Source organism: Leptodactylus fuscus, chromosome 7, assembly GCF_031893055.1.
Source record: "Leptodactylus fuscus isolate aLepFus1 chromosome 7, aLepFus1.hap2, whole genome shotgun sequence".
Taxonomy (NCBI): Eukaryota; Metazoa; Chordata; class Amphibia; order Anura; family Leptodactylidae; genus Leptodactylus; species Leptodactylus fuscus.
In genome coordinates this window covers 110,792,842-110,815,212 of record NC_134271.1, presented here as the reverse complement: position 1 = coordinate 110,815,212, position 22,371 = coordinate 110,792,842, and the positions used below count along the sequence as shown (strand labels likewise).

Genomic DNA, 22,371 nt, shown 5'->3' with positions numbered 1-22,371 from the left:
CACCGTTCCAAGACGTCTATCTGCCTCTTATGAGATTGTGTAACCATATGCTTGTATCTGCAAACCCCACCTAATCCACCAGAGCTGCCTCTCATCTATTGACTTTACCAACCTTGAGAAAGTTTAATAATAAACAATTTTACATTATCTCCTTGAAACATTCCAATAAGAAAATCTGTTCCTTAAACATTTAGGAGCTGATGTTGCGGTTGCTGCAGCGTAAAATAAGTATTTTTATCCTCAAGATGGCTGCATGAGTCAGACCCATAAAACTGAGTCAGCACATCTACTGAACCACAAGCAGCTTGGAAAAAATACAGCTATTAAAGGGTTTTCGCCTGGCAAAAGAACTTGCTGTCTTATGGCAGGCAAAGGGGTTAAAATCTCCCTATGAAACATGCCTGTATTATTAATATACGTATTATATATTATGGTATCTCACATTATACGATGCATAACCATTACCCCCAACATCTGCCTATACCAGCTGCTTCCCCATATGCCACAAGTTGTTTTATCTTCCCATTTCTGGCACCCTGCATGTTACTATAGGAACCTGAAGTTTTCATGAGGCTTTAGAGATGCATTTACTATAACCGGGCACTTAATACTTTTATACCATGCCGTATATCTAGTAGAATGCTCAAGCACACGGATGCATACATATATACATACACTGTATATTAAAATTTTATCTAAATATTTCAGAATCCTAACAGATGGCTTCTGGGGATAGGAAATCATTCAATTTAATGTAGAATGGCAAGACATGTCTAAGGAGAAAGGCTTTGTGCAAGAGACATCTGAGCAGTTTGTGCATATGCTACAAAAGCTCACAGAGTCAAACGTCTCATCTGCAGGGCTACGTTCACCCAACAGAGGCCAAAAGATTGTGCTTTTGCCCTCTGTCAAACTGGAATATAAGGGAGCATGGCTTAATGCTCCAAAATAGTGTTTAAGAATTCTGGCACAAAACAAGCCAACTAAAGGGAAGTATAACTGCAGCCTAGTGAGTTTAAAATATGTCACATTTATCATCCAGCATCAGTCACGGTGACAAATCTGGCATATTTTCAGAATGCCTGTCTAAATTTTCTAACATTAAAACTGGGCAACTGTGTGCATTACCGTTGTGCTGTGACATTACTGTCACATTACTGTGTGCATTGCCGCGACACTACTGTGTGCATTGCCGTTGTACTGTGACATTACTGTGTGCATTGCCGCGACACTACTGTATTATCACGACACTACTGTGTGCATTACCGTTGTACTGTGACACTACTGTGTGCATTGCCGCGACACTACTGTGTGCATTGCCGCGACACTACTGTGTGCATTGCCGCGACCCTACTGTGTGCATTGCCGCGACCCTACTGTGTGCATTGCCGCGACCCTACTGTGTGCATTGCCGCGACACTACTGTGTGCATTGCCGCGACACTACTGTGTGCATTGCCGCGACACTACTGTGTGCATTGCCGCGACACTACTGTGTGCATTGCCGTGACACTACTGTGTGCATTACCGTTGTACTGTGACACAACCGTGTGCATTGCCGCGACACTGTGTGCATTGCCACGACACTACTGTGTGCATTACCGTTGTACTGTGACATTACTATGTGCATTGCCGCGACACCATTGTGTGCATTGCCGCGACACCAGTGTGTGCATTGCCGCGACACCACTGTGTGCAATGCCGCGACACCACTGTGTGCATTACCGTTGTACTGTGACACTACTGTGTGCATTGCCGCGACACTACTGTGTGCATTGCCGCGACACTACTGTGTGCATTGCCGCGACACTACTGGGTGCATTGCCGCGACACTACTGGGTGCATTGCTGCGACACTACTGGGTGCATTGCTGCGACACTACTGGGTGCATTGCCGCGACACTACTGGGTGCATTGCCGCGACACTACTGGGTGCATTGCCGCGACACTACTGGGTGCATTACCGTTGTAATGTGACATTACTGTGTGCATTACCGCGACACCACTGTGTGAGTTACCGCGACACCACTGTGTGCGTTACCGTTGTACTGAGACATTACTGTGTGCATTACCGTTGTACTGTGACATTACTGTGTGCATTACCGCGACACCACTGTGTGAGTTACCGCGACACCACTGTGTGCGTTACCGCGACCCTACTGTGTGCGTTACCGTTGTACTGAGACATTACTGTGTGCATTACCGTTGTACTGTGACATTACTGTGTATAACAGAATTGCCACTTAAGCAATTCCCCAGTATTGCTATTTAATCAGTTCAAAATACACTGCACGAAACTAGCAGATCAAACATGGCAAGCAAAACAAGCTACCTATAATCCAACACCATTCTGGCTGGTAGAGTCTAAGCCTATCCATTTCATCAGAGCCCACCGGATGGCAGGTTGGACAGGGCTCAAGTTACCACACCTCATTAGGTGTCAGAAAAAAGTTTCATTTACACACTAAAGACCAGACCAATAAACCTATAGATGGCAGAGTGTAACATTCAAGTCATATAAAAAACCAGAAGTGTAGAGGAATTTCCAAATTGGCAGCAGAAGAATAATAGTGTCCAAGTAAGGAATGAGTCCAGGAATTCTCAGATAAAGTCACATCCATAAGAAATCAGATTACCAGGAAAAATGTCAAAATCACTAACCAGAGGTACAACAGATAAACAAGTAAACTGAGGACTAGCCAAATTACTAGAATTTCAGGCAACTGAGCAGTTTCAATACACAGCTTAAATACCCCACCTCAGCTCAGGACTGGACAAGGAGTCAACACTTTGATTGGCTCAGCGTCTCAAGGTTCTGAAATGGCGACAGACCCAGTTAGAGTTTGGCTAATAGGCAAAGCAACCTTAATATAAAGGCTGTGTGCAGTGCTGCAAAGAAAAGTATGATGGCTATAAATAGGATTACACACACTTAGATTCCTAAGGGTGCATTCAGACTACGTAACACCGGGCGTGTATGAGAGCCGTACACGCCGGCATTACGGCAGACTGCCGAACACTTCCCATTCACTTCAATGGGAGCGCTCGTAACAGCGGCGTTTACGAGCGCTCCCATTGAAGTGAATGGGAAGTGTTCGGCAGTCTGCCGTAATGCCGGCGTGTACGGCTCTCATACACGCCCGGCGTTACGTAGTCTGAATGCACCCTAACACTGTGTTTTTCACTTCTGCACTGAGACATCACTGTGTTTATTATCTATGTACAGTGACATCACTGTGTTTTTTATCTTGGCATAGTAACTGTGAAATCACTGTGTATATCTTGTACTCTAAGGGTCTGTTCACACAGATTTTTTTGCAGATGGATTTTGATGCGGCATTGCCTCAAAATCTGCCTGCAAAAAAGACTCCCATTCATTTGTCTATGGGTTTTAATGGTTTATCTTTTTCCAGGTTGCTCAGTATACTCACACACTGGGAACCCAACACTGCAGGTTAGAGGATACAGAGCACCTGCTCGAAATATATAGCAAAATACACTGCAATGTAAAACTGAACAAGGTATCTACAATAATCTCTTGTATGCGAAACATGAAGAATTCTGTCCCTACAGCAGGTTATCTTCTAGAGTGGTCTAGCCCTTCTTTCCTTTATACAGAATAACCAATTATAGCTGTAAAAGGACAACCTTAAAATAGCGTAATCTTAAAAGCTCAATATACCTGCATTGTGCAAGAGAGAAGCGGAGAATAGTTGTCAAACCCTGGACTCCAGGTCACCGCTGCTGTGGTGCTTGTCACCTGGCCTACTGTCAATTTGTATGGTGGATGTGGCAGTCCTGTAAATGAGAAAAAGAAATATCAGATCAAGTAATATTGTAATATCATTCACAACTTGTAACAATGTATTGTATTTTAACTAACACATTTGCTAGTGCGAAAATACTGATGCATGGTACACCACAATAATAAGTAATAAGATCTCGGTACAGTGGATGCATCTATTATATGGGTATTGATTGGTGTGCCGTACCCATTGCACGAGGATTATTAATTGCATAGATACTTAGGAATCAACAGCCCTAGCAGACTTTCAGGTGCTTTTAAGACACATTCTTTATTACAGGTTCCATATTCAAGCACTTGTGGCAAAATTTTACACTAAAAAGTCCATCATGAGGCTTCGGAGACTACCTCGGTCTTCTAGTGTCTACATCCATCACAGTTATGTTAGCTTTCCAGAGACCCTGAATGGAACAGGTCTTTGCGTTTTGCCCAGTTTACTGATCCCCTGGCAGTTTGATATCCAAGTATTGTGTCACTAGACAGCATCAATAACAGATAGACGTATATTCACCTTTGGTTGTTGTGAGAATGTATTTAAAGTGAGAACCACTTGGCTGTACCCAGCTGCAGACATCAACCATCTGTTCTGGAGTCAAGGCGAGCAGAAGTAGCCTTTGGGGTTGAGCGATCGGAAAACATCGGATTCCAATCGTGATCGGAATTCCGACCCAATCTTTTCCAGCGGGATCGACATCGGAGGTTATCTCAAGATTGTCTCAACCCTAAAAGTGACTTTTCCCATAGAGAAGCATTGACTAGGGTTGAGGATCGGGTTCGGAAAAGATCGGCGATCGAGCAATTTTCACTAGGTCCTATTCTACAGCTCTTATTCCTGCCATTATATTAAAGGGGCTCTATCAGCAAAATCCTGCAGATAGAGCCCCACATATGCGTGCATAGCCTTTAAAAAGGCTATTCAGGCACCGTAAATGTTAAATTAAACTACCCCCCCCCCCCCCCCCCCCCGTTTTAAAATAATAACTTAAAAAAGAATGTGCTCTACTTACGGAACGTGCACCCTGGGCGGGCATTCAGGGTGCGCCGTCTTCTTCTTCCCCGCCTCTTCTTCCTCTGACGTCTTCGGGTCCCGTCCTCCTCCGGCGCTTGCTCGCGGACACTGATAAAAAAAATAGCCCGGGCGCATGCGCAGTAGCACGCGGCTTCTACTACGGCTACTGCGCATGCGCCCGGGCAATTTTTTTTATCAGTGTCCGCGAGCAAGCGCCGGAGGAAGACGGGACCCGAAGACGTCAGAGGAAGAAGAGGCAGGGAAGATGATGAAGACACACCCTGAATGCCCGCCCAGGGTGCACGTTCCGTAAGTAGAGAACATTCTTTTTTAAGTTATTATTTTAAAACGGGGGGGGGTAGTTTAATTTAACTTTTACAGTGCCTGAATAGCCTTTTTAAAGGCTATGCACGCATATGTGGGGCTCTATCAGCATGATTTTTCTGATAGAGCCCCTTTAAGGATAAGCAAAATGTCCTTCATATGCAAGAGTTTTAAACCATATATAATAGATCATATACAATCCAGTTCCATTTTGTACACTTGTTGCGTACATAGTACAACATGCAGCGTGCCACTAGACAGCCGCAATCCCCTAAACTTTCAGCACTGTTAGTTTTATGCCTAGGGGATAGATGTCTACATGTGCTAATGTTACACAGATCAGTGGCTCACCCACTTTCTTCAGCTCTGACCTAGATTCTCTTTGTCTTCATCCATAACCACACAGGAGAAGCATGGACTGGCATAACAATCAGGCAGCTCGGGCAATGCTTGAAGTTTTGTATTCTCAGACTTACATTCCATCTCGGAAACTCTTTCCCAGCCATTAGCAGCTGAGAGCGCTATTCATATCCTTGGGTCATAACTTGTAGAAAGAAAAAAAAAAAAGTAGAAAAAAAAAAGAGCAAAGACTAATTGGGTCTGCACATAGACTTCTCCAGCAATAAATGTCTGCAGATAATATCTCCGCGGCTCCCCTGGATTTAGAGCGTCTGCTATAAAATATCATCTTATGTTTCACATAAGCAGTGCCCACACATGGGGGGTTGGCATCAGTTGGATCTACCTTGCTTTACCTGTATTATGGGAAAGTGGATGAGACATATTAGTTATTTTTTTGTTTCAATTTTAACATTTTCCAACACTAGAAATCTATAAATACTGGTGTTCTGTATGTCAGTCTTAATCTATTCTCCCACTGGTGCTATGACCCTGAATTATACAGGTATATAACGGGTATAGATTTCGGGCAGCTTCCTGCCTTGGATTTCACCCTGTTCTACCCACTATCATCAGGAATGATGGGCTGCACCTCTGATGCTAGATAGGGCTGTGCGTACAGATGCGCTAAATTTACACCGACATACGCCAGAAAACTAGCATAGGTTGGTTCGTAAAATCCCTAATAATTACGCCAATTTTTTGTTACTTTTTAGCAATATGGCACATGACGAAAGTGCTAAATTACTAGTAAACTCTCAGATACTGATCTGGAACTGGCTCCGTGTCTGAAAGACATTGTTATTTCACAAAACCAATAATCTGTATTCTAAATGAACCGCTCCCCATGTGCTGATGATCACATCAAAACTCATGACAGTCTATATTCGGCATCCTACTCAAGGGCACGCCATAAATGAGAGACAGAAAACAGAAGCATTATTCCACAGCGCAGATCTTCTATTCCCAGACGTTATCATCTTCTATTGCCAGCACAAAATGTTCTGAAATCCCGTAAGGCAGATACTTTGTGCATTTATGCAAATTGTTCAGGACGTAATATATTGACAGATGAGATCCAAGGTAAATGCCTCCATGATTGTAATGGTATTAAATGTTTAGCCCTTCACAATACGAGAGCAGAAGGGACTTCTAAATCTCCCAAGTGTGTTTATGTATTAACCTGTCCTTATCTAGCACCGTCCTGTCAGAAATCAAGACAAAAGCCATTTCGGAAACAACTGAAGACACTGCTTGGAAACTCTTCCAAGATAAATCAGTGTCAACGAAAATCTCTCTGGTCATATCACAGCGACATACTGTAGACTGTGAAAAGAGTATTCAGCACACCATGAGAGGTATCAAAATAGGTGGTGTATGAAAATCAGCGGGAAGGGGCTCATCTCTGAAGATGGTACATTACTAGGACAACTCGATTTCGGGCAAGGGAAGAGAAGTGTGTTCACACAGCAGCTGTGTCCTGTACTGTGGAATATGTTGGTGCCATATAAATAAAACGTATTATTATTATTATTATTACATAGCGTATACAACAGTACCTCACTGTGATTTCCAGTGTAGGTATACGGTAGTAAAGAACAAGCGGTATTATATAATGTATTTCTGCAGCAGACTGGACCTGATGAAGGGAACAAGCTGTTGCAGAAACACTGTCCGATAAAACCTATTTTTTTTTAACTATTTCTACATAGAAATACAGTCCCCAGGCAGCAGAAAATTCGTTAGATGTGGTAGCAAGCTGCAGGGGTCAAAACTATTCTACATACCTGGATACACCAGACCACCTCCCCTATTCAAACTCATTTTGGAGATACCACCTTACATAATGAAAACAAATTGGATGGAGACTTCCAGTAAGAAGGACAGCTTGGGACAGTCGTTTTCTGTATTGGGAGAGCTTTATCAACATATTGCCCCCTACAAATGAAGAGATCAATTTCAGACCGCTTTCAGTTGACGTCCTGGTACCCAGAGAGTCTCTTAGTGAATGATCCCCCAGTTTGCTAGTTGCTGACTTTTTGTTACTTTCCGGGGCTTTCCCATTCCCATAGTACTATTAACCTCCTCCCTTTTTCTTCTCTCCTCCATGCTTTTGGTGTTTATTCTCCATGAGGATTTTGAGGCGGTTCAGCAATGCCATGCACTCAATCTTTTCAGTATACTGGTTGGCTGAACTAGTAGTGTTGTGGAGGAGCACTACCCAGCGGCATCCGGCCCCCTCCCACTTGCACCTATCCCCCATGACATGTAAACTTCCTTCGGGCGGCTCCCTTGTAGTCAGATACAATTGTTGGTTTGGACTTGAACATTTTTGCTATCAATTGCAATGATCTATACCTTACTGGTCTTATAGGGGTGCTGTGCCACCTTGTTAGTTGTGGTTGTTACTGTTTTTCTGTTATTATATTGGAAAATAGTAATAAAAACATTTATTCAGTGTGAAATTGCTGTGACAGTAAGAGTTATGCTCCTATTTCATCTCCACTTTGATATATACCATAGAGGCAAACCATGTCACTGCTACAAAGTCATTTAAAACTCTAGACCCAGCCTTGTCAACCCCAACCTTTCAAGTGGAATTGCATTGGTCCCACCCAAAATGGTAAGGAATTGGTTCATGAAGAGAGTCCTCTGTCCTGGGTGGCAAAACCTCAGCAATCTAAAGAGGCTTTTTATTTTATCTGGAGCTCCAACTCTATGCGCACCATTTCAGGGGAACAAATAATAAAAAGCTGTTAATATCTGGGGATGTATTTATTGGTGATCCAACAAAATAATGAAACACACATATCTGCTTATGTATATACATCTGTCCATTGAATCACTGAGGCTCGTAGAGATCACTTATACACATCCACATGACATGTGCTAGGTCACATACATCACCCAAATGCTCACTTACCCTAATCCAACCATGCAACTGGTCACTAGGAACAATGCCCATGTCCTCACAGAGATATACAAAGAAATATATACAATTATCTAAGGGAGCTTACAATCCCAGCACGCTAGACACATCAAGGGGGTACCATTTAGCTAACCCTGCCATCCTTCTCTTCTGTACCCCTACAAGGACGCTATGACATCCATAGGAGCAGTCAGGTTTATTGGTTGTTGATTTGATGCCTTTTGGTATGAAAATGATACAAATAAAAATCTTTCAACTTTCTGCTGGGGAGTGACGGTGTCTTTTAGCGGGAACCATTTGCAGCCCTTGGCTCTTAAGTCCAAAGGAGTTAAAAAAAAAAAATTCAATTAGCAAAGATGTGTACGCTGGGAATAATTTTACCGGGGCCTCCACTTTGTGTTGGAGATGTGGGTGGAAAATGGAGTTTCTGCTGTTTTTCTACAAATGCTCAGTAATAAATCATTGGTAAACTGTGGAAAAATTACAGAACAGGTACAATCGCTGATCCATGCAAGTCACTAAATATTTCCCCTTGGATGCCTGAAATAAATGACTTCAATTAAGAAACAAAATGGCTTAAAAAGTGAAAGCGGCAAAAGGCTTGTAGCTCCAAAAGGACACATACGTACAAAACTTTCCATCTGAATCCACAGAAGACAAATAATACACCGATTTAAAAACATTTTATCGATTTACCTGCTCTTTAATAGCTTGGAAGCTTGGATTTCAGGAAGGTTATATTGTAAGGAGGGCACAAGTCCTTGGACCTCCATCATCTACATCCACCTAAAGGCTGTTTGGTGGTCCTATTCAGCCCAAAAGGGACAGAAGTTTGACCCCTCATATCTATAACACCGTCTTTTGAAGAATAAGGGAGTCTAACTTGGTGGTCTTCATAATTCCCACAAAATTTTGTGGACAGGACAAGTAGCAGCCCAAGGTAGGTGACCAGGAGTGAGCCCAAGAGGTAGGCGAGTATCCTCACTAAATTTTTTATACCTAGAGGTCTTTCCATAACTTAAAGGGGTTGTCCCATCACAAGGATCCTATCTATACTGCTGGTTAATGTGAATGTAAGACTTTTCCTAAATACATTGCTTCAGCAAAACTGCTTTGTTTGTCCACTATCTTACTTTATTCAATTCATTGTTGACACAGCCCTTGACTTATCTGCTCAAAAGTCAAGTGATGTATCTGCTGCTCTCAGGGGGGAGGGAAGAGGGGCTAAGTGCAGGGAGCGAGCCTGTGTTTCTAGCTACTCCTGTGCCTACACCACACATGTGACCTAGCTTCCTGCACTCAGATAGGGGAGAGGAGCTGCATTCATTTCTTCTGTTCTCCCAGTTATCAGGTTAGCTAATACAATTGTGTTCATTATGGCAGAGACAGGCAGTCTCTGTATGAAACACAGAATGGAGTTGCTGCTGCCTGTACTTCATAGTCCACTATGGGTGGGCGGAGCGACACGCTAATTTGGGGGTGGAGCTAAACGGTAGGTTGCATGTGAAACCTCGCCCACCAAATGATGCAAGAAAACAGGAAGAAAGAAGATTTTACAGCAGTGAAGACTGGTGAGTATGTGAGTATTCTGCTCTTTATGCCAGAATTTTACTCATCCTGAGCTTACCAGCCAGAAGTAACAAACTACTATTAGAATTAAGCTAGCCAAACACACATGATATTTATCTGCAAACTTTTGGCAGATCAAGATAGATTTGGTGAAATCGACCAAGAATCTGTTGAGGCCTACACATAACATTTAACAGCAGACCCTACTAGGATAAGAGGGGTCTCCAATAATCTGCAGGTAAATTTCATGTGTATGGCTAGATTTACAAAGGGAATCCGAAGGGAATCCGAAGGGAACAAGGGCTATGGCTAATCCAAAAAAATAAAAATTTGAAGACAAAAATAAAGTAATATTTATTGATATGCATCAACATATAATGTCCCAGGTGAAGGTATATGATATATACACCACAAATCAAGAAAATCTATTGTTGCTGGACATATAAAAGTGCCTACAACTAGTATTCAACCCCCTGCAGATTTACACATTCGGAATTAACTTGGCATTGTGACATTTGGACTGTAGATCAGCCTGGAAGTGTGAAATGCACTGCAGCAAAAAAGAATGTTATTTCTTTGTTTAATTTTTTTTTAAATTGTGAAAAGTTTATTCAGAGGGTCATTTATTATTCAACCCCTCAAACCACCAGAATTCTGTTTGGTTCCCCTAAAGTATTAAGAAGTAGTTCAGGCACAAAGAACAATGAGCTTCACATGTTTGGATTAATTATCTCTTTTTCCAGCCTTTTCTGACTATTTAAGGCCCTCCCCAAACTTGTGAACAGCACTCATACATGGTCAACATGGGAAAGACAAAGGAGCATTCCAAGGCCATCAGAGACAAGATCGTGGAGGGTCACAAGGCTGGCAAGGGGTACAAAACCCTTTCCAAGGAGTTGGGCCTACCTGTCTCCACTGTTGGGAGCATCATCCGGAAGTGGAAGGCTTATGGAACTACTGTTAGCCTTCCACGGCCTGGACAACCTTTGAAAGTTTCCTCCCGTGCCGAGGCCAGGCTTGTCCAAAGAGTCAAGGCTAACCCAAGGACAACAAGGAAGGAGCTCCGGGAAGATCTCATGGCAGTGGGGACATTGGTTTCAGTCAATACCATAAGTAACGTACTCCACCGCAATGGTCTCCGTTCCAGACGAGCCCGTAAGGTACCTTTACTTTCAAAGCGTCATGTCAAGGCTCGTCTACAGTTTGCTCATGATCACTTGGAGGACTCTGAGACAGACTGGTTCAAGGTTCTCTAGTCTGATGAGACCAAGATCGAGATCTTTGGTGCCAACCACACACGTGACGTTTGGAGACTGGATGGCACTGCATACGACCCCAAGAATACCATCCCTACAGTCAAGCATGGTGGTGGCAGCATCATGCTGTGGGGCTGCTTCTCAGCCAAGGGGCCTGGCCATCTGGTCACGGGAAGATGGATAGCACGGCCTACCTGGAGATTTTGTCCAAGAACCTCCGCTCCTCCATCAAGGATCTTAAGATGGGTCATCATTTCATCTTCCAACAAGACAACGACCCAAAGCACACAGCCAAGAAAACCAAGGCCTGGTTCAAGAGGGAAAAAATCAAGGTGTTGCAGTGGCCTAGTCAGTCTCCTGATTTTAACCCAATTGAAACTTGTGGAAGGAGCTCAAGATTAAAGTCCACATGAGACACCCAAAGAACCTAGATAACTTGGAGAAGATCTGCATGGAGGAGTGGGCCAAGATAATTCCAGAGACCTGTGCCGGCCTGATCAGGTCTTATAAAAGACGATTATTAGCTGTAATTGCAAACAAGGGTTATTCCACAAAATATTAAACCTAGGGGTTGAATAATAATTGACCCACACTTTTATGTTTAAAATTTATTAAAATTTAACTGAGCAACATAACTTTTTGGTTTGTAAGATTTATGCATCTGTTAATAAATCCTGCTCTTGTTTGAAGTTTGAAGGCTCTAACTTATTTGCATCTTATCAAACCTGCTAAATCTGCAGGGGGTTGAATACTACTTGTAGGCACTGATATATATATATATATATATATATATATATATATATATATATATATATATATATATATATATATATATATATATATATATATATATAGTGTGAACTCCCCAATTGTTGAGAATAGGACCGCAACAAATAAAAGTAGGACGCTAGACTTTCATAGAAGCCCCGTCACCAAAAATAAATAGGAAGGAAAAATATTATATGAAGGTGTATAACCAATAAAAGCTCCAGGCTTAATATAGGTTACCACTGAGAGCTACTGTAAACCCAGGAACCCAATGCTGCCAGATAATAGTGCTAACCACTGAGCCACCATATTGCCGCTACCTACTGACTTCCTATTATCACTTTTAGGGAATTCATGAATTAGTGCCTGGTCCAAGGACAGGTAAACTTACCCTAGTCTTACAGGCAGATCTCCTAGCTTGAGGATTATATTGTAATGTGTTACTATACTGCAGTAGAATATTTGCTCACATCATGTAATGTATTTTACAGCTCTGTTTAATCTCAGAGAACAATAGGTTACTGTACTTGACATAACCTGAATAAAAGAAGTCTCACCTTTGACATGAACAATGGCAGCTCTGGATGAGGCGACCCCCTTAGAGTTGTGGGCTTCACATGAGAACACAGTAGTTTGATGGATTCCTGTACAATAATGAAGAGAGCATTATTAGTAGTAGTCATATGTGCTCCATATATTAGATATATCCTACTCGTATATAGAGAATCTAGAGCCAACTACAGGTATTATATAGTCAAAGGAAACATTAGCTAAAGGCAGGCAAGGAGGAAGGCAAAAGGAGTCGGAATATCAGGAGGAGTAGCTGTCATCTATGTGGAAGGGGGAGCAATAGGTGTGTAATGTACTACTCTGTATTGATAAGAGATAATACTGAAAATATCCCAATAAATTACCTTCTAAAACATTGGATTACAAAAAAATTGTGAATTTTCTGGTAATATGTATAACTCAAAACAAAAATTAAGAATTTTTGAAGATTTTTTATTATAATTTTCCTTGCCACTACAAATATTTTACAAAGTACTAAATCATGCAATTTTCACTCTGGCCACTAAGCCTAAAATAGACTGACACTTGCCAATTATGTGAGGTTTTTTTTGCAGCCGCCACTTCATTTACATCACTTACATGAATATAATTGAAGATAACACCTCTATAGATGAACTATCATTGCAACCACTTCTGACAGTAGATAATGTCCCAACTTATCTACTACTCCCTGAAAGAACATGTCTAGAAAACACTCCCATGGACCTCAAGGAGTCAACTCCACTCTACAATACTGTCACAGCCATAAGCAGCTATAAAGCAGATCACTAATTGCTATTAATGAAGCGGAGGAGAAGCTCAGGCAAGATGGCAGCCCCCATAACCATGTACAGGAAATGGAATAAATGAAAAATAATGGCGACACATTGTCTTTGAATGATTGCTTTATCCAGTAATAACTCTACAGTAAATAACTGAGGCCTATAGAAACGCCACAATGAAGACAAACTGGAAGTATTACCAGGAATAAAAATATTTCTTCGGCAGCTGTAATCGCCAGCGCACACAAACAACCTGAACAATGGAGTCTAAGCAATTGAGTTAGCGGCCATTGTCCTGTTTGCTCAACAGAGCAGAACAATGGATTTAATCCAAATTCTTTCATTCTGTAATAGTGTGAACTTGGCACCCGTGTACTTATAATTTAACACTAGACAAGTCTTAGCCAGTTTGCTGTAAAACACACAAAAAAAAAAAACATTGGGGAATGGGACATACAAGTCAGGTCAACGAATCAAAACTATTAATGTGCAATGTATAGACTGAGATAGGAAGGAAAGGCGTAGGCAACAATATGCACAATCCCTCTTCTTCAACAGATCCGTACTTAACGGAAAAATTATTCCATTATTAAAGGGATCCTATCTTTAAACACAATTCTTTCTCTCTAACACGTCGGAATAGCCTTAAGAAAGGCTATTTGTCTCCTACCTTTCATTTTCTTCTCCGCGCCGTTATTCACCTGCAATCCTGGTTTCTCTCAGTATGTAAATGAGCTCTCTCGCAGCATTGGGGGTGGGCCCCAGCGCTCAAACAGCACTGGGGGCGTCCCCAATGCTGCCAGAGAGCTCTCCAGTGCCGCCTCCATCTTCTTCTGCAGCGTCTTCTTCACCGCGTCTTCTTCCAGCGGGGTCTTCTTACTTCTAGGCCTCGGGCCTAGGGCAAGCCGACTGTGCATGCCCACGGCCACAAGAAAAATGGACGCTTCCACAGTATTGTAAGCGGCCATTTTCTTGTGGCCGGCGGACATGTGCACTTGGCTTGCCCTAGGCCTAGAAGTAAAAAGACGGAAGAAGACGTGGTGAAGACCTCGTCACAGAAGAAGATGGAGGCGGCGCTGGAGAACTCTCTGGCAGCATTGGGGACACCGCCAGTGCTGTTTCAGCGCTGGGGACCACCCCCAGTGCTGCAAGAGAGCTCATTTGCATACCGAGAAAAACCAGGATTGCAGGCGAATGGCGGCACGGCGAAGAAAAGGAAAGGTAGGAGACGAATAGCTTTTCTTGAGGCTATTCCGACATGTTAGGGAGAGAAAAAAAATGTGTTTAAAAGATAGGATCCATAAATCAAGACTGGCCACAGACTAGCTCATAGAGGACTGTCTATGCTAAAGATGTGTATCAATTGAACCCACTAATTTTGGTGGGACTAGCCATCCAACTAATGGTTATCTCAAAACTTCCAAGATGGCAGATTCTACTAGAACTACAAATGTCACAAAATTATGGATATTTTAGATGTGACCCGATTTTTTTTATTTATTTATTTATTTTTAATACATATTTTGACACACAGAGTTCAAAAAGTTACCCATCACTGTGTTAAGCCTAACCTTGCCCATGGCAGACTACTTTTTACTGTCCATTAGGGTAATTGTACATGGAATTGTTTAGTCTACAACTCAGATCTCTCTGCAAATATACCAAGTATCATATTTTTCACTTATGCATGCTTGAAAAATCAATAAAAATAACAATAGAAGAAAATGCAGGAATGAGTCACTTTATTACTAATACAACTGCAATAGCCGGTATTAGTTTTATTTTGGGTGATGTTCTTTTAATCTGGTCTATTCAAAGAAGTTTTCTGCACGAGTAGAGAAAGGGGGAGAGATACACTGACGGGATAAATAGAGCAGAAGAATCTGCAACAAGTATGAAAAGTAAATTTTCAGGTTTTATGTGCCCGATTACCTCTCTGGTAAAGTGTCCCTAGTGTATCACTAAATCCAAAGATTGCAGGTGCAACCTATATAGGAAATGCCAACCTAAGATATCAAAGTAGAAATTAAAAACTTTACTGAGATCTTAATATGTAGCCAGGGGCATAACAAGTAGATGTGAGGCCTCAGAGCAAAACTGGTAATGTCGCCCAACTTTACCATGACCACCTTGAGCAGCAACTTCACAACTTGAAAAAAGTGTACAATTATTTTGGACTCTTTTACACACAGCGATGTCACAGAACAGGGATAATGTACACAACTATATTACCATACAGGGATAATGCAGACAGCAATATCACAACACAGGGATAATGCACACAGCAATATTACCATACAGGGATAATGCAGACTGCAATATCACAGTACAGGGATAATGCACACTGCAATATCATAACACAGGGATAATGCACACAGCAATATTACCATACAGGGATAATGCACACTGTAATATCACAGCACAGGGATAATGCACACTGTAATATTACCATACAGGGATACTGTAAACAGCAATCTCACAGTACAGGGATAATGCACACTGCAATATCATAACACAGGGATAATGCACACAGCAATATTACCATACAGGGATAATGCACACTGTAATATCACAATACAGGGATACTGTACACAGCAATATTACCATACAGGGATAATGCAGACTGCACTATCACAGTACAGGGAAATACACACAGCGATGTCACAGCACAGGGATAATGCACACAGCAATGTCACAGTTCAGGGATAATGCACACAGCAATATCATAGCACAGGGATAATGCACACTGCAATATCACAGCACAGGGATAATGCACACAGCAATATCACAGCACAGGGATAATGCACACAGCAATATCACAGCACAGGGATAATGCACACAGCAATATCACAGCACAGGGATAATGCACACAGCAATATCACAGCACAGGGATAATGCACACAGCAATATCACAGCACAGGGATAATGCACACAGCAGTATCACAGCACAGGGATAATGCACACTGTAATATCACAGTACAGGAATAATGCACACTGTAATATCACAGTACAGGAATAATGCACACTGCAATATCACAGTACAGGAATAATGCACACTGTAATATCACAATACAGGGATACTGTACACAGCAATATCACAGCACAGGGATAATGCACACAGCAATATCACAGCACAGGGATAATGCACACAGCAATATCACAGCACAGGGATAATGCACACAGCAATATCACAGCACAGGGATAATGCACACTGCAGTATCACAGTACAGGGTAATGCACACTGCAGTATCACAGCACAGGGTAATGCACACTGCAATATCATAGTACAGGGATAATGCACACTGCAATATCACAGTACAGGAATAATGCGCACTGCAATATCACAGTACAGGGATAATGCACACTGTAATATCACAATACAGGGATACTGTACACAGCAATATCACAGTACAGGGATAATGCACACAGCAATATTACCATACAGGGATAATGCAGACTGCAATTCCACAGTACAGGGAAAATACACACAGCGATGTCACAGTACAGGGATAATGCATACAGTGATAACACCATGCAAGGCATTATGATGTCCCAGTAAACTAATAGAGGTGCGTTCAGTTTCCCACATCTCCTTCGATCATCCATAGCGATCACCAATTACATCGTAGGTCTCAGTGGAAACGGGACTCTTAGTTGTTGGGCAACATGGTAGCTGTTAAGCCTGCTACCATGGTCGTTACGCCCATGTATGTAGCAATGACTAGGACATACATGGTTTAATGAGCATAAATGCCCTCACTTATGCAGAATAAGCAGGATTACACAAGTGTGACAATGAGCTGATTGGGAACTAGAGAGTTAAATATGTGCAGAAAATAGGCAAGCACAGGAAAAACTGGTTCTTGCAAAACAGATTAAATAACAGAAGATGTCCCAGTGGCGAGAAGATTAGTGAATGCAGGTCACTATCACTCTGCAGCATATATATTTTTATAACACATATTTATGTATACGGCTCCTCAAAGCCAATGACAACCTATTGATGACTCAGTTGAATTTCTTATGCCCATATCATTCCTTTGCAATGCTGCATTCTTGCTTATAAACCTGGGAGCTAGCTGCTTTAAGGCTTAAAAGAAATCCATTCAACCTAGTAAGCCAACAGTTTCAGTCTGACTCCTTACCTACAAGTGAGCCCAATGGAGCCCTAAGGAAGTATGTCAGTAAATTAGGTATAAGCCTAACACAACCTTCTATAGTTTCCAAATAGGCCTCTGTTATTCAGCTTTGGTGACCTATTTTCATGTAAATTGCTGTTTTACTCATATGCGGATGAGGGAAACGTACTTTGCCTGGGAATCTAGAGGGGAGATCAAAAGCCAGGCAAGCTAAGAGACTCCCCAAAGCACCTTGTCCTCATGTGCATAGGAATTAAATAGGGGTTTACATGAAAATGGGCCACTAAGGTTCAATAACAGAGGCATATTTGGAAACTGTAGAATCACACCTACAAGGTACTGGGATTAGGTTTGTAATACATTTACTGCTGACAGACGCCCTTTAAATTAATGAAATGTACATTATTCAGAATCTTTCCCCACTATAGATCCTTTAGGCCCCGTACACATGGGATAAAAGGGGGAAGATTTTTGCCTGGAATTCACGTTATAATCTGCCCCCTCACAATAGCGGTCTCTGTAGACCACTAGCGGCAACATGCCGCTCACAGAAAAAAGAAGCGAGCTGCCCTTTCTTCAGGCAGATTCCGCGGCCAATTCAGCCGCGGTGTCCACCTCGAGGCAGCATGCTCCGGACTAGGCCCATTCATTTGGGCCTACACCGGACCGGAGTGCTGCGACTGTCGGAAGTCGCGGCAGGCGGATTTTGGCCCTATTCTGATGCGGCTTCCCGTGTCGGAATCAAGACCAAAATCCGCCATCCACTCCCCGTTTGAACGGGGGATAAAACTATATATCAGTCTGCTCATATCTGTCTGTGTCATATGTTCATAGTGACAACTTCACCTTAGAGGGGTTGTCTTGCAAAAACAATCCCTTTACAGATTAAAATGGGCATCAAGTAATACAATAAATTGCTGACCCTGTAATGTGTGGAAGTCTGCTAGAGCAAAAGTTACTATTTGTGGGCAAGAACAGATTGCAGCTAACAGAGTAAGGGGTACTGTGGGCAGGGATAGGCTTATATTTGTGACAACCCCTTTAATAGATACCATATATCCTAGCAATTCAGCCAATTTATAGGCAACCCTCTGTTTAAGGCTTTGCATGGACTAATAAGGGGATAGCTTGTGAAGAGTTAATGCACTGCAAACTTTAAGGGGCTGTCAAGGTTTTCAATAAGTATTTTATGCTCCATCTTTGCTTTCAGGGCCATTATGCACAGCAATTGGCCATAAACTAACAGATGCCGCCCTGACTCCTTACATCATCTTGCTCCCTGCTCAAGGTGCTTTTGGCCAAATCTGTGCAGAGAATTGTGACACAGCCTAATTTAAGTAAGAGCAGAGTGTGATAGGAAGCCTGTGAAGACGCAGTAGCGAATAGCCATCCTTCATTTTACCCTTACTGATCATTAAGTAATTAAATATCCTGGTGACATGCCATCACTTACTATGACGGAAAATCCCCTTTGAGGCTGAAGGCGCGCATTGTGGAACATTTGACTACTGCAGACGTGCAACAGAAGCAAACCCAGAGGTTTATAGTCCCTGCAAAGTGAATTTTACTTAATCTCATTCCCACTGCATTGTTCCCATAGACTTACATGGGAGAATGCAAAAATGCAAAACACAGTGGAAAGCAGTTAAGATAAATGTAAGCATTTTTGGCATTCCATTTTCTGCTGCCTTTTTTCTCCAGCTTTTTTAGCTCCAATTGAAACATGAGCTTAATTTGGGTTCATAACATGTGTTTCAGTATTACATAACACTTGCAGATTTTGTTGCAGAAGTTTTTGGGGCTGAATAATCAGTTCTAGTCATCTAAATCCAGATGCTTGCCTTTAAAACCCCCATTTAGATTAAGGGAAACGATTAGCAGTCACAGAAATTTGGCAACGTACGTGTGTGTGTGTGTGTGTTGGGGAGGCATCTCAAAGATTAAAGGGGTTTTCCAGCCCCAAATCAAATTTTAATACTGATGCTCTATCCACAGGACAGGTCATCAGTATGTGATTTAGCGGGGTCCAACACATCAGTTCCAGCAGCCTCTGGGTGCCAGAAGCTGCTAGCGGACAGGCGGCATGCGTAGATCTGCTCCTATTCAAGTAATAAACAGTGGAGCAGCAGCAACATCCACTGCATAGTGGTGGTTCCAATGGATTGAGCCAGAAATCTCCTTTAGGCTGAGGCCCCAAGCTGCGGCAACGCAGCTTTTTTTGTTGCAGATTTTGCTGTGGTTTTTTTGAGCCAAAGCCAAGAATGGCTACAAAAGGAATGGGAATGATATAAGAAGTTCTTAGACTTCTACCTTCCGCTCAATCCGCTCCTTGCTTTGGCTCAAAAAAATGCAGCAAAATCTACAACACAAAGAGCTGCAATTCCGCAACGTGGGGCCTTACACACAACGTGTACTTACACACCCACCCACCCACCCAATTTTCTTGCCAAAACTTCTGTGACTGATAATCTTTACCCTTAATTTAAATGGGGTTTTAAAGGCAAGAATCTGTGTTTAGAGAAATAGAACTGATTATTCAGTCCCAGAAAACCATCCACTAACATCCACTTTCGGCACCCATGGGCTACTAGAACCATCCTGGTGTCAGACCCTGATAGACCACATACTAATGATCTTTCCTGTGTATAGGTCATCAGTATTGAACATTCAATTTGGGGTTGGAAAACCCCTTTAAGTGCAAAAAAAAAAGGTATACATCTAAAGAATGTTTCCACGACCAAAGCGGCAGTATATTCCTAATAGAAATCCTTTAAAGTAGAACGGTAATTGATTCTGAACCCAAAATTGTATAAGAGAGAGATGGTTAAGTTTCAGCATAATAACCAGACCATAAATTTAGCCATTGCCGCAGCCTGAACATTTGCTGACAATGAAAATAAAAACTTCACAGACATATACAACGTGATATAAGACCTACAACTAACTAGCAGAACTCATTGTGTCAGTTTAATATCGTCCTTACTGGACACCGTACTAAAATAGAACTGAGATTCTGTAATTAGTGTTTTTTAATTACCTATTTAGTGCTCTCCCCAAAGGTACTGTAGCGAGTACCATAATTATAAGCGGCCGTGCTCTCCTCTGCATCAATTACCATCAGCTTTAAGACATATCCAGCAGAGAAGGAGATATATGCAGCACAAATAAGGAGCTATAAATATTTCTAGGTGGAATATAGTCAAATAAATATGAGCACCCAAGGCTGAAAGATAAATTAGACTTTAAAAAGGGTTTCAAATTTTTTTTTTTTTTTAGGTTTAAAGGGAAAGAACTGAAGCGGTTATCCAGGCAAGTTATATGAATGTCCAATCTTTAGGATAGGTCATCAAATTCAGAGGGGTGGGGGTTCCATGTGTTGAAGTGGCGCTTATCAGATGTTCTCACCAGATGCTATATGGAAAACTGAGCCAGAAGCACAGAACTCTGCTCTCTGTATAGGGGCTAAGTTGCGTCACTGCAGTAGTTCAGCATGGCCATTACCCAGAGAACAGAGCTATATGATGCACACTATGTTATTCATATAGTAGTTGGCGAGAAGCGCTGATCAGCTGGTGTCTGATATTGATGACCTATTCTATTTCAGTCGCCCAAAAATAAAAATCACAGTAAAAAGTATTAAAAAAAATTTAAACAAAAACTACACCCCTTCTAGCGTAATTTGTGTTTTAATTTCTTGCCACTGTCAAGATGTGTTTTCTCTCTACAAACCTGTATTCCAGACTGACACCGTGCATTGTATTAAACCATCAGAGATATATGTACAGGTGATGGCGATGTAGCAGGGCATGCTGGAAATTATAGTTCCAACTAGAGAGCCATGGTTTATTATACAATAAGAAGTTATAGCCCTCACCCAAGTGACGCAGCCCCTTCAAACAGTTGATCCTAAAGATAGGCCATCAATATTGCAAAGTCAGAAAGCCCCTATAATGTATACACAATATGCAGCAGGCTCCTAAGCACTCTAATGGTGGTTGCAAGTAGCCAGTGATTTATTCTAGGACGTTATATGTATGCAGAGGATCTGGAACTCTGTATTCTAGACTGAGTTAAACGTACATGAACATAAGTGACCTTTTCTTTCTAGGAAGTTAGTGGGAGAAGTTCAGGAAACTGTCACAAAAGATTGTTTCCTTTAGAAATATGAAAGACCCTAGCTCAGTTACTTACCTGGTATTGTCAGAATAGAAGGAGAGCTATCTGGCTTCCTCTGAACAGGGGAATCGCCCATCCACCATATAATAGTCAGAGGCTCTGGTGGTCCTACTGCCGCACAAGAAATATTGAAGGAGGAGTTTCTTAACACAGACATATCTTTTGGCTCCATGGTAAAATATGGGACACCTAGGAATGGACATAAAAAAAAAATGTATGGTGTGTTTTAGGATTTATAAATAGATTGATTAAATTGCAATTAGCAATATTTTTCTCATTATCCACTTTCTAATATTAATGGTCTGGATTTAATATTGATGGCATATGCGAACAGCAGAGACCCCGTCAGATCAGCAGTTTCTGTACAGTGTGGCTCCCGGGGGTCTTTACATTCTGGGAACTGTACTGTTCACTCAATATACAAAGTGTAGCATCAGTTCTAGGTACTGCAGTGCTCTCGCATAGACTTCAATAAGAGAGCAAGGCAGTACCTAAACCTGCCACTAGACTTTGTACAGCAAGTGAGCAGTGCGGCTCCCAGCATGTAAACATTACTAGGATCTGCTGATCTGGGGAGGTCCCAGGTGTCATATCCTCGCAGATCTAATAGTGATGGTCAGCCAAGGTTCTCTGGCTGCTGTGAAACTACAACTCCCAACATGCTCCAT

At 41.9% G+C, this 22,371-nt stretch overlaps 1 protein-coding gene across 1 annotated transcript in view; it reads right to left on the bottom strand.

Annotated features, from left to right (window-relative positions):
• The window catches only part of TYRO3 (TYRO3 protein tyrosine kinase), a 145,154-nt gene that overhangs the window by 74,206 nt on the left and 48,577 nt on the right, over positions 1-22,371 (bottom strand). Inside the window, exons 4-6 of the mRNA XM_075282823.1 lie at positions 21,719-21,892; positions 12,615-12,701; positions 3,681-3,796 (exon numbers count right to left, since the gene is read on the bottom strand). Coding sequence (XP_075138924.1) covers positions 3,681-3,796; positions 12,615-12,701; positions 21,719-21,892 — 377 coding nt within the window. The remainder of the gene's footprint in view (positions 1-3,680; positions 3,797-12,614; positions 12,702-21,718; positions 21,893-22,371) is intronic.